At 44.2% G+C, this 12,046-nt stretch overlaps 1 protein-coding gene across 1 annotated transcript; it reads left to right on the forward strand.

Moving 5' to 3' along the window:
* Positions 1–226: 226 nt before the first annotated feature.
* Positions 227–11,743, forward strand: exosc7 (exosome component 7). The gene is made up of 8 exons (XM_056298602.1): positions 227–326; positions 482–583; positions 818–912; positions 4,937–5,102; positions 6,122–6,192; positions 6,359–6,479; positions 6,694–6,849; positions 10,906–11,743. The coding sequence occupies exons 1-8, from the start codon at positions 270–272 to the stop codon at positions 11,008–11,010; spliced, it is 873 nt and encodes a 290-aa protein (XP_056154577.1). The 5' UTR covers positions 227–269; the 3' UTR covers positions 11,011–11,743.
* Positions 11,744–12,046: the final 303 nt, after the last annotated feature.

The following is a 12,046-nucleotide window of genomic DNA, read 5'->3' on the forward strand; positions in this document are numbered from 1 at the left end:
TTATTAGAAAGTTTTTGGAAAAGTACGTGTTATTACTGTTATTTCGTATCCCCAGCTTTGTTCACGATTATAAACAACGCGTTACTTTTAATGTGCGACTGGCTGCATTTGAACGGCCCTGATAAATAAAAAGCAGTGATGCCCTCGTTTGCCAAACTAAATCATTTCAAGCACGCCTCCTTGGCTCCTCCGGGTTTCTGAAACGTGCACAACCACGTAGGATGCAGTTTTATGACGTAGATTGTAAGCGACGTTAGAGTTTTTCCATTATGGCAACCGTACTGTTAAGCGAGGCTGAAAAGGTGTATATTCTTCAAGGCATTCGGGTAAGTCGCAGTCAAAAATCAGCACATTGGACCAGTCCTATGAACTATATTTTTTTCGCGATATTTAAACTCAGATAGATACCTAAGGTTACCCGGCAGTATGTTAAAGCTAAGTAGCTGCTATCGTACATGTGATGTTTCATTCGTTTCTCCAGGATGACTTGCGAGTGGATGGACGAAGCTGTGAGGACTATAGACTTATGGAAATCGAAACTGGTGTAGTTCCCAACACAGATGGTTCATCCAAAGTCACACTGGTAAAATTTTACTTAACAGAGGGGCTGCCATCTCTCATTTAATCGTGCACTAACGACACATTGTTTGGCCGCCCATAGCGTTAATATGTGCATGTGAACTGTTCTGTGAAATCGATGTCAAACTCACTTTCTAACAAAGACGAATGGTATGCTTTGCACCCAACAGGTGACAGCATCTCATTAACAGTCTCGTGTTTTTTTTACTACGATATAAATACGGCTTTGTACTTCCAGGGGAACTCCGTAATTTTGGTCGGAATCAAAGCTGACATTGGAAAACCAAAGCCTGTGATGCCAGATGAAGGATACCTTGAGTTCTTTGTTGATTGGTATGTATGTTGTTGTCGCCATGAATGCAGATTTGATCAAAATACTTCTTTAGACTTGGAAAGCCATTCACACTTGAGTATTTTGACGGACACCAAGGCTACCACCAGGAGGTAGTGTTGTATTGTTACTGTACGGAGCACAGCGCCCCAAAAAGAAGCCGATTATGAAAACAACATGCAGAAGTGACCAGGTGTGCTACTTTACATTGTACTGCACAGCACTTAGACGTTGTCCTACAACGTTGTCCTACACATTGAGATGAAGTCCCGCATTTTGAAGCCAATTAACAAAAGTACACGTTTCTCCATTTGAACATTAAACAGTCAGTTCTGATTACTAGCCATTAATAATCTCTGGCATTCTCTGCGTAGCTGTCTCCGTGCTCTCATATCCATTTAATTGGTTGCATGCTGTTTAAAAAAAAATACCAAAAAGGCAAAATCAAAGACTGCTCATTATTTACGTATAGCAAATCATTTTCTAATCTGTTCAGTGTAACTCAAAGAGGGTTGAATCAGTTCATCTGGATACAACGTTTATTGACAGATACGTTTCATCACCCAACTAAGTGACATTTTCAGTCTAAACTGACTGCAGGTATCCCCACCCCCTATAGACCCCTTATCGTGTGACATAAAAGCTGCATTGTAAACAAGATGTGTGCGCAGAATGTGTGGCAAAACACGGCCGAGAAACAATGTGCATACCTATGAAACTCACAGATGAAAGCATATAAAACTTAAAATTAAACGGAGAAAAGTTAGAAATTCGAGAAAATGGAAATCTCAGAATATGTTGAAAGTCTAAGCAAGGAAGACAGAAAGCATTATGAGTCAAAACTTAAGCTAAGCAAACCTACGCTACCTTGTTCGAAAGTATTTGTTTGTTGTTTGAAACTTATGCTTAGTTGTTTTTCAAATGTGTAATTTCCTCACTTAAGTCACTATCACACTGTACACCAATACCATTGCACAGCATGTCCTTTTCAGTTACCTCAGAAAATGTGACATCACTGAAGGGACTGTCAAGTTCATTGTCTTTTGGTTTGAAACTTGCAAAGACTTCTTTCTTTTTGCATGTATTACTTGGTATCGTGCCTGCCTTTTTATCTTCCTCTCAACTATACCTTTGTTCTGTGCAGTTGTGTGTTTAAACACACTTGGAATCCAGTCTGGGTGCTCTGGATCATCTGATCTGTCCCCTGACAAACGAAGAAAACTTAAATCAAGTTGAACAAAGATGTTGTTTATTTCTACCTTTGTCATATGTCTCCAGTAGAAAGCTGAATTGTTGGTATGGTTATGAGATCAGGCTGGAGTCAAATTATGACCTCAAACATCATGACACAAGAAAGCTGATGGAATCGTTGTCAAACCTGAGGAAGGCTAGGCATCAACAACTCAAACTTTGGTTTGGCAGTTGCTCTACTAGGACAGTATCACATTCAGAGCTGTTACTTACGTATGTTCAATCACAATGCTTATTTGTGTAAGAAACTATACATACCAGATATGAAATGTTCTCCGCAAATCTTCGCGTTTGATATTTGCTCTTTTGACCATGTCTTCCAATCCTCCCGACGGATCGCGTTAATCCACGCCTGTCTTCTTCGTTTTTCGATTGGAGTTTTCCCTTTCGGCATGCAATAAAAATACAGATACTTGGTTTTACCATCTTTATGATTTGTACAACTGACAGCGCACCAACTGTGAGGCAATCAATTTCTCCCTAATGATCACTTGGAAATGAACATAGTAATGTTTACAAACACAAGACTCGTGGCTCCTTTTCGCCTCACAATCTGCACACGCTTGTTTGCGCATGTAAATAAAGGAACACGTCTATTTAGCAATACAGTGCCTAATGACCGAAACCAACGACCAGTTTCATATGCAAATATGAGTGTGGCCATTGATCATGTGTATTATTCACAGATGATGTATAACGACGGATGTATAACGACCAAAACCAACGACCAGTCTCTTGATCAAATATGGGTGTGCCCATTAACTACTAGAGCTTTGATGGCCATGTGTACTATTGACAGAGGGTTGGGGAATAGTTGCAATCACAAGATTGTAAGATGGTGACAGATCTACTCTTAGACCCCCCCCCCCCTTGTTTCGAAGATGGTCGTTCCCTCTTCACATATAGATGGCCTCTTTGACTCCCCGCTCAAAACATCGTTCCTCCCTATCAAGGATGTGCACATCCTCATCCCTGAAAGAGTGGCCACTGGCCTCTAGATGGGTGTAGACTGTGGAGTCCTGGCCTGACATGTTAGCTCTCCTGTGTTGTGCCTTTCTTTTGGCCAACGTCTGTTTAGTTTCCCCAATGTCAAGTCACTGCAATCCTCCTGGCACTTAACAGTGTGCACTATATTACTCTGTTTGTGCCAGGGGACCCGATCCTTGGGGTGGACCAACTTCTGGCGCAGTGTGTTTTGGGGTTTGAAAGCAACTGAAACGTGGTGTTTTGAAAATATGTGTCTCAGCTTTTCCGACACTCCCGCCATATACCACTGGTTTATGCTTAGGCAGCTGTTGTCCTTCTCTCCTCTTCGATTGGCTGGTGCACTGTTTGGGCATCTCCCTGGCTTTGACAAATGGCCAGTTAGTATAACCAAACTTAACCAGGGCCTCTTTAATGTGGGATTTCTCCCCTTCCCCAGCCACTGTGTCAGTGGGGACGTTGTCAGCTCAGTGGTACAGTGTCCCGATGACTCCTAGTTTGTGCTCCAGTGGATGATGAAAGTCAAACCTTAAGTACTGAGTGTCGGAAAAGCTGACATGCGTATTTTCAAAACCCCGCATCTCAGTTGCTTTCAAACTCCAAAACATGCTGCGCCAGAAATTGGTCCACCCCAAGGATTGGGTACCTGGCACAAACAGTGCAATATAGTGAACACTGTTAAGTGCCAGGAGGATTGCAGTCACTTGTACATTGGGGAAACTAAACAGACGCTGGCTGAAAGAATGGCACAACACAGGAGAGCTAACACATCGGGCCAGGACCTGCTGAAGAACAGGAGTGATATGATCTATGGAAGGAGTTCTGGTAATGATACGGGCAGCTGAATTCTGGACCAGTTGAAGTTTATGAAGACACTTGAGGGGAAGACCAAAGAGGATAGAATTGCAGTAGTCAATACGGGATGTAACCAGGGTGTGAATGAGTATGGCGGTGCTGTTAGGTGTAAGTGACAGGCGAAGACGATTAATATTGTGTAGGTGGAAGTATGCAGCCCGAGTAACATTGTTGATGTGAGCTTCAAAAGATAATGTGCTGTCCAAGATGACACCCAGACTCTTAATCTGAGGCAATGGAGGAACTATAGAATTGTCAATAGTCGGAGAAAAACTATCAGGTTTAGCCAAAGTGGATTTAGTACCTACTAGGAGGACCTTGGTTTTATCACTATTAAGTTTGAGGAAGTGCTATGAAAATTGGGATGTAATTTCTAGTCAGCAATCAGAAAGGGAAGTGGGCGAAAGAGTGGAGGTAGGTTTGGTGGATAGATAAAGCTGGGTGTATTAGGCCTGATATGCATTGTATATCTTTAATGTTGGTACTCTATAAAGAATGGACATTATTAATCTATCCTACATTCTACTACCATTACTTTTGGCTGCTCCCGTTAGGGGTCGCCACAGTGGATCATCCGTTTCCATCTCTTCTTGACCTCTGCATCTTCCTCTGTCACACCAGCCACCTGCATGTCCTCCCTCACCACATCTATAAACCTTCTCTTTGGTCTTCCTCTTTTCCTGTCCCCTGGCAGCTCCATATTCAGCATCCTTCTCCCAATATACCCAGCATCTCTCCTCTGCACATGTCCAATCTATCCTACATTGTCCCACAAAATCATGCTATTTCTCCTGCATTTGGACTGTTTAAATCTGGTCGCCCTTGCAGAAAATAAAATTGAACACTATCATTAAATTCTATCATCAAGTAAACATTAGCGGACATTCTATAATGTCCCACTATTTTTCTTGATTGTTTTTAAACTTCCTTTTCAAGTTCAGCAAATGCCACTCCTGAGTTTGAGGGGCGAGGAGGGGAGGAGCTGGGGACTGAGCTGAGTAACACGCTCTATAAAGTCTTTAACAACAATTGCGGTATGGACCTAAAGAGCCTCTGCATCAGTCCTAGAGAACTCTGCTGGGTGCTCCATGTAGATGTGCTGGTAAGTGGCTGTGATAAATACATACTGTATCTATGGATCTCAGCTGGTCTGCTACAGCACAATAGACCATTATGGAATAAGCTCAGGTGCACCTCAAGAATTGGCTTAAATGTGAAGAAAGACCATGTCAGATTTACATTACTTAAGTTATATTATTAACATATACTGTACAAAAGCCGTCCGGGTTGCGTGGCGGTCTATTCCATTGCCTACCAACACGGGCATCGCTGGTTCAAATCCCCGTGTTACCTCCAGCTTGGTCGGGCGTCCCTACAGACACAATTGGCCATGTCTGTGGATGGGAAGCTGGATGTGGGTATGTGTCCTGGTCGCTGCACTAGCGCCTCCTCTGGTCGGTCGGGGCACCTGTTCGGTGGGGTGGGGGAACTGGGGGGAATAGCGTGATCCACCCATGTGTTGCGTCCCCATGGCGAAACTCCTCACTGTCAGGTGAAAAGAAGCGGCTGGTGACTCCCCATGTATCAGAGGAGGCATGTGGTAGTCTGCAGCCTTCCCCGGATCAGCAGAGGGGATGGAGCAGCGACCGGGACAGCTCGGAAAATAGGGTAATTGTACAACTGGGGAGAAAAAGGGAAGGAAAAAAAAACATACCGAACAAAATATTTTTAGAATGTGGTGAAGTCAGATAAACATCAAGTTAATTTTGTTTTGTTTTTTTAAAGGCACATTGGGCTCTGACTTGCATTTTTTTATATTTCAGTTTATCCTTGTATGATCAGTCATAACTTTATATCAATTTTACCAACTTGATATCTGATGGTCATGGCCTGTTTTGCCCACCCATAAAGTTAAGAGTTACTGATTCAGTTATTGTCGATCAGCAAAGTTCAGATGTTTGTCAAAGTGTTTAATCATGCTCCATTTATGATGAGCAAAGTAATTTGGTGAGTTGGAGAGAGTGCATTTTAGTCTGGCAGTTGAAGGCCAGGTGTACTTATGTTCACGTGATGTTAAATTATTGTTACAAATAAAAGTGACTTCCCATTCTGTTCCCGCAGCTCCTGCAGTGTGATGGAAACCTATATGATGCTATCTCAATAGCTATCAAGGCAGCTCTCTTCAACACAAAGTAAATTAATTTTCATGCTGGTATTTATTTGGCTCTTTATAAAAAGAAACTAAGGTCAACTTGCCTCCAGATCTTTCACCTTGGATGTAATTGATAAATGGAGAAAATAGCTAATACAGCAAGGTGAAATCTCAAAACCAGATTTTCCCCTCCACCCTGAAAACAGGATTCAAAAAGTACACGTATCAGAGGATGAGGGTGGAAAAGAGATTGAGCTGTCAGATGACCCCTACAACGTTTTAAGACTTGATGTGGAAAATGTACCCTGCGTAGTGACCTTGTGCAAGGTAATATCACTTGCTGTCATCGATATCACCAGCATCACTACTTTTAACTCTCATTACCTACAGTTGAATCAAATCGCTTCATAATCGTTTTTCTTCATTCATTATACGCATGTGTGTGTGTATGTAAGTAAGGAGGAGGAAGGTAGGAAAATATATAATCCCCTAAACAGAAAAATGCTTAAATCACTCTGTTCTGTCTCCTGTCTTTCCCCAGGTGGGCCATAGGTATGTGGTGGATGCCACACTGCAGGAGAAGGCGTGTTCAGTGGCCAATCTGATCATCTCTGTCACACAAAAGGGTATGCTGACCTGTGTGAGGAAGATGGGTGGAGGTAGTCTGGACCCAGAGAGTATCTTTGAAATGACAGAGGTGAGACTAGGGTCTTCTTCTAAGCCTCCTCTATATCATCTCTCGTTCTCTCTCTCTAGCTAATTATCCATTAGCATAATTGTACAATGTGAGTGTTGACCTTGGGTCATTAATCAGATCAGTTTCTCGGTGATTGCAGATTTACATAGGTTGTAAAAGTGATGGCTGATGTTTGGCATTGATCTGTGTGTATGTTATTTTTTCTTATTTTGTTCACCTCACACTATTTATACTTAAATGTATTTGAGATTAACTCTGCACTTTAACGCTCATAGTCAATATATTCTGTATTTAATTGCATTATAATCTATTACAGTATGATGCCAAATACTGCAGTTTACAGCTCCTTTAATGTATATACATATTTTCCAAGGTTTTGGTTTATTTACATAATTTGTGCAAAGACAAATATCACAAAATTATAAATAATGGTTTTGTAAGATGGATAACTTAAAACCTTGACTGACAATTACATTACAGTCATTTAGCCGACGCTTTTATCCAAAGCAACTTACAATAAGTGCAGTTAACGTAGGAAATCAGGAGAACTACTAGTCATCAGAGGTCACAAGTGCATCTAAACAAGCATCTAAGAGCAAAACCAGTGCTAAAGTAAAAATGCAAGATAGAGATTTTTTTTTTAAATGAGTGGATACAATAAGTGCTAAGAGCAAGTAACAGGGTAGTAGTTCTTGAAGAGGTGAGTTTTCAACCTGCGCCGAAAGATGGGCAGTGACTCTGCTGTCCTGACATCAGTGGGGAGTTCATTCCACCACTGTGGGGCCAGGACAGAAAAGAGCCATGACCGGGTCGATTGGCAGCAGGGGCCTCTGAGCGACGGGGCAACCAGGCGTCCCGAGGTAGCAGAGCGAAGTGGTCGGGCAAGGGTGTAGGGCTTGACCATGGCTTGGAGATAGGAAGGAGCTGTGCCTTTCACTGCCCTGTAGGCTAGCACCAGAGTCTTAAAGTGGATGCGAGCAGCTACTGGGAGCCAGTGTAGGGACATGAGAAGGGGAGTTGTGTGGGAGAACTTAGGGCGGTTGAACACCAGACAAGCAGCAGCTTTTTGAACAAGTTCCAGAGGTCTGATGGCCGACGCTGGGGCGCCAGCAAGGAGGGAGTTGCCGTAGTCCAGCCGGGAGATGACCAGAGCCTGGATGAGCACCTGTGCCATCTCGTCAGTGAGGAATGGGCAAATCCTCCTGATGTTATGGAGGAGAAATCTGCAGGAGCGAGCAACCTATGCAACGTTTGCAGCAAATGATAGTTGGTCTTCCAGGGTCACACCCAGATTCCTCACAGTCCGAGTTGGTGTCACCACGGTGTTGTCAATGGTGATGGCCAGGTCTCGGTGCGGGCAACCTTTCCCCGGGAGGAACATCAGCTCTGTCTTGTCCAGATTGAGCTTCAGGTGGTGTGTCGCCATCCACTCTGAGATGTCAGTCAAGTACGCAGCAATGCGTGTCTCTACTTGTGTGTCAGAGGGAGGAAAGGACAAGATCAGCTGGGTGTCATCGGCATAACAATGGTAAGAGAAGTCATGTGAGCGAATAACAGAACCCAAGGATGTTGTGTACAGGGAGAAAAGGAGAGGACCCAGAACTGAACCCTGTGGAATGCCTGTAGTCAGTCTGTGAGGCTCCGACACAGATCCCCACCATGTCACCTGGTAGGAGCGACCCGTCAGGTAGAATGCAAACATTGAGAGTGCAGAGCCTGTGACACCCAGCCCCTCGAGGGTAGAGAGGAGGATCTGGTGGTTCACTGTGTCGAACGCAGCCGACAGGTCCAGCAGTATCAGGACAGAGGAGAGAGAGTTTGCTCTCGCAGAGTGCAGCGATTCTGTCACTGCAAGGAGGGCCGTCTCTGTCGAGTGATCCACTCTGAACCCAGAGTGGTTGGGGTCCAGGAGGTTGTTCTGGTGGAGGTACAAAGAAAGTTGGTTAAAGACAGCACATTTGAAAGTTTTGGATAGAAAGGGTAGAAGGGAAACCGGTCTGTAGTGTTTGATGTCAGAGGGGTTAAGTGATGGTTTCTTGAGAAGGGGAGGGTGACTCTAGCAGTCTTGAAGGCAGATGGAAAGCATCCTGCCTGGAGGGAGGTGTTGATGAGGTGGGTTAGAAAGAGAAGGAGTTCAGGTGCTATAGACTGAAGAAGAGGGGAGGGGAGGGGACCGGCTCAAGGGAGCATGTGGTGGGGCGACTGGATGTGATGAGGTTGAGGACCTCGTCGGGGGAGAGGGGAGCGAGGTGGGATAGGGTGGGACGTGGAGAGGTGAGGGAGGGTGCAAAGGATGGGCTAGTGCAAGGAGCACTAACCGGGTGGTGAGAAAAGATGGATCTGATGTTGTTTATCTTCTTGTCAAAGAAGTTAGCAAAGTCATCAGGGAGAAGGGAGGAAGTAGGAGGAGGTGGGGGTTGAAGAAGTGTAGAGAAGGTTTCAAAGAGTTTCTTAGGATTAGAGGCAGAGGATAGGATTTTAGAGCGATAGAAGGCAGCCTTAGCAGCAGAAAGGGAGGAGGAGAAAGTGGAAAGAAAAGATTGGAAGTTGAGAGGGTCCTCTGGGAGTTTGCCTTTTCTCCATTTGTGTTCTGCCATGCTTAGGCTCCATCTGCCAGTACGTACCGAGTTGGACAGCCAGGGGGCAGGTGGAGTTGGGTGTGCAGGCCTGGAGGTGAGGGGACAGAGATTGTCCAGAGAAGAGGAGAGGGTAGAGAGATGAAGATCAGTAGCAGTGTCAGGGTAGGAGAGAGAAAGATTCAGGTGTAGGGAGAATAGAGGTAACAGAGGAAGAAAGATCAGCGGCAGAGAGAGCAGAGTTGTCTACGGGTGGAAACCATGTGGGTAGGTGAAGAGAGGGAGAGAGAGTAGGACATGAAATAGTGGTCAGAGAGCTGGAGGGAGTAACAGAGAGATTGGAAATAGGACAGTGTCTAGTAAAGATAAGGTCCAGCTAGTTGCCGGCCTTGTGGATAGGAGGAGAGGGTGAGAGGTGAAGGTCAAAGGAGGAGAGGAAAGAGAGAAGAGGATCTGGCTTGTCAGTGTGGATGTTGAAGTCACCAAGAAGGATAAATGCAGAGTCATCAACAGGGAAGTGCGAGACAAGTGTGTTAAGCTCCTCCAGAAACTCACCAAGGGAGCCTGGTGGGCGGTACACAACCACAATGGTGAGTTTGACTGGATAAGACAGTAACAGCATGAAATTCAAAAGAGGGCAGAGAAAATTGTGGAATGGAAACGAGAGTATTTCCATTTCAAGGAGATTAGCAGACCAGTACCACCACCTCGCCTTCCAGCTCTGGGAGTGTGAGAAAAAGAGTACATGTCTGACAGAGCTGCGGGTGTGGTTGTGTTTTCTGGCATGATCCAGGTCTCAGTTAAAGCAAAAATGTTGGGAGAGAGCAAGGATGCGTAGCCCGAGATAAACTCAGCTTTCCGCACCGCAGACTGGCAATTCCAGAGCCCTCCCGTCACCACTTGCTCAACGTGAGTAGAGAGAGTGGGATAAATGAGATTGGTAGGGTCACAGCGCCTAGGAGTGACCCAATGTCTATCCCAGCCCCGGGAAGAGGTAGGACAGGAATGCAAAGGAAACAAATAGTCTATACTAGGTACACAAAATACAGATGACTGACCGGATCTAAAAAGAGCAGTCCTTGCTTGACGAAGTCTTGGCTTGAAAAAGTCGCGCTTGCCTTCGTTCAACCTAGACCTGTTTGCCCTCGGCTTGTTTGCCTGTCGCTTGGAAGCTAACGCTTCCAGGTAGCAGCAGTGATTTAAAGAACACTGATTGCTAATTGTCTGCCAGGAGTGCAGAGAAAAGGACTAATACTCAAGCAGCTGGAATAAGACTAATAGCAACTTGTTAAGCAAGAAAGATGATACTTACTCTATTCTAGATGAACCAGCAATTCAGAGTCACTCCAGAAGTTAAAATGCACAGTTGATGTTTATTATTCAGTATTGTTTTAATTGTCTTCAAAAGTAAACTTGTATAAATTTGGCTGCAGAGGAAAACGGTGTTAATGTATTTTGCTGTATGTTTTGTTGTATCCAGGCAGGTAAACGGCTAGGGAAGGCCCTTCATGCCCCGCTTATGAAGCTGCTGCACGAGGAGGAAAGTCTGGGAAAGAAGAGGGAGAAAGTTGGCTTCCTTGGTTAGGATTAAACATCTGTTTGTAAATGTCTGCTTTAGTAATAAAACACAGTATTTTTTATAGCCTGCTCATCATTGTCTGTGGTAAAACTTGGATTTCTCTGAGTGTGCTTTTATTTTGTTCACCTTTTGCAAGTTACACAGCGTGCAGGAGCACTCGTTTCATTATAAAGGGATGCTTTTATATGCCATTGGTGTCCAATAAATGTCAATTGTTACTTTAGTTTTGACATTCTAGTTTGGTTGGTCCACAAATGTGTAGAGGCAGAATCTAATTTTACTTGAGTCAATATTTGCAGTCGAAGTAATTTGATTCAGATGGATCCTTGCTGCATAAATCCTGGTTAGAGTTGTATTAAATTATTAGCTTTGACTTCCAGTCACAGACACTGAAATGGTGGCTAAGATGACATGACCAAGGAGGATAAAGGGTGAGTTATGAAAAAAACAGAGGCCACTTTGTATGACTAGAACAAAAACCTTGGTAGTGCTTCACAAGATTGCAGAGCCGAAGCTACGATATGAAGGGATGGAGCAGATATTGGACTCTTTCTACTGAAATCATTTGTTTTCTATTTTATGGACCTGTAATGAACTGGAGTGTATTAAAACTGAACATTTATATGTCTCCCATATGACCTGCTTTGAAGAGGGTGCGCCACATAAATAAATTACTCAAACCAAAGCCTTTGAAACATCCTGTGCAGCGGTTCCAGGAACAACAAACATCAACAAAAAGGTTTTGTGCTAATTAAAACATCTAAAAATTATTATCTTGACAAGTGATTTCTGCAGATGCTTTTTGGATCACCATTCTTCTCCAGCGACAGCTCTTCACGGTTGAGTCCACGGTCACTCTTTGTCCCTTGTTTCCTTGCCACGTGTCAAGCAGCCGAGCGTGTGAAGTCGAGGGCTGACAGAAAGACCAGATGGGACTCTGGACCGTTTCCACTGCAGCCTTGGTACCCTGCACTGCACTGACTGAATGCAGACGAGTCCAAAACAAACTCAGCCATTAAAGGCATCTCCTCTCACGAGTTGC

The sequence above is a fragment of the Lampris incognitus genome, chromosome 18 (genome assembly GCF_029633865.1).
Source record: "Lampris incognitus isolate fLamInc1 chromosome 18, fLamInc1.hap2, whole genome shotgun sequence".
In the NCBI taxonomy this organism is placed as follows: domain Eukaryota; kingdom Metazoa; phylum Chordata; class Actinopteri; order Lampriformes; family Lampridae; genus Lampris; species Lampris incognitus.

Bases quoted from the DNA above. Each gene is read 5' to 3' on its own strand.
- exosc7 (XM_056298602.1), top strand. From the start codon at position 270: ATGGCAACCGTACTGTTAAGCGAGGCTGAAAAGGTGTATATTCTTCAA. The intron at 5,103-6,121 runs GTAAGTGGCTGT...CTGTTCCCGCAG, and splicing joins TGCTCCATGTAGATGTGCTG to CTCCTGCAGTGTGATGGAAA. The intron at 6,850-10,905 runs GTGAGACTAGGG...TGTTGTATCCAG, and splicing joins GTATCTTTGAAATGACAGAG to GCAGGTAAACGGCTAGGGAA.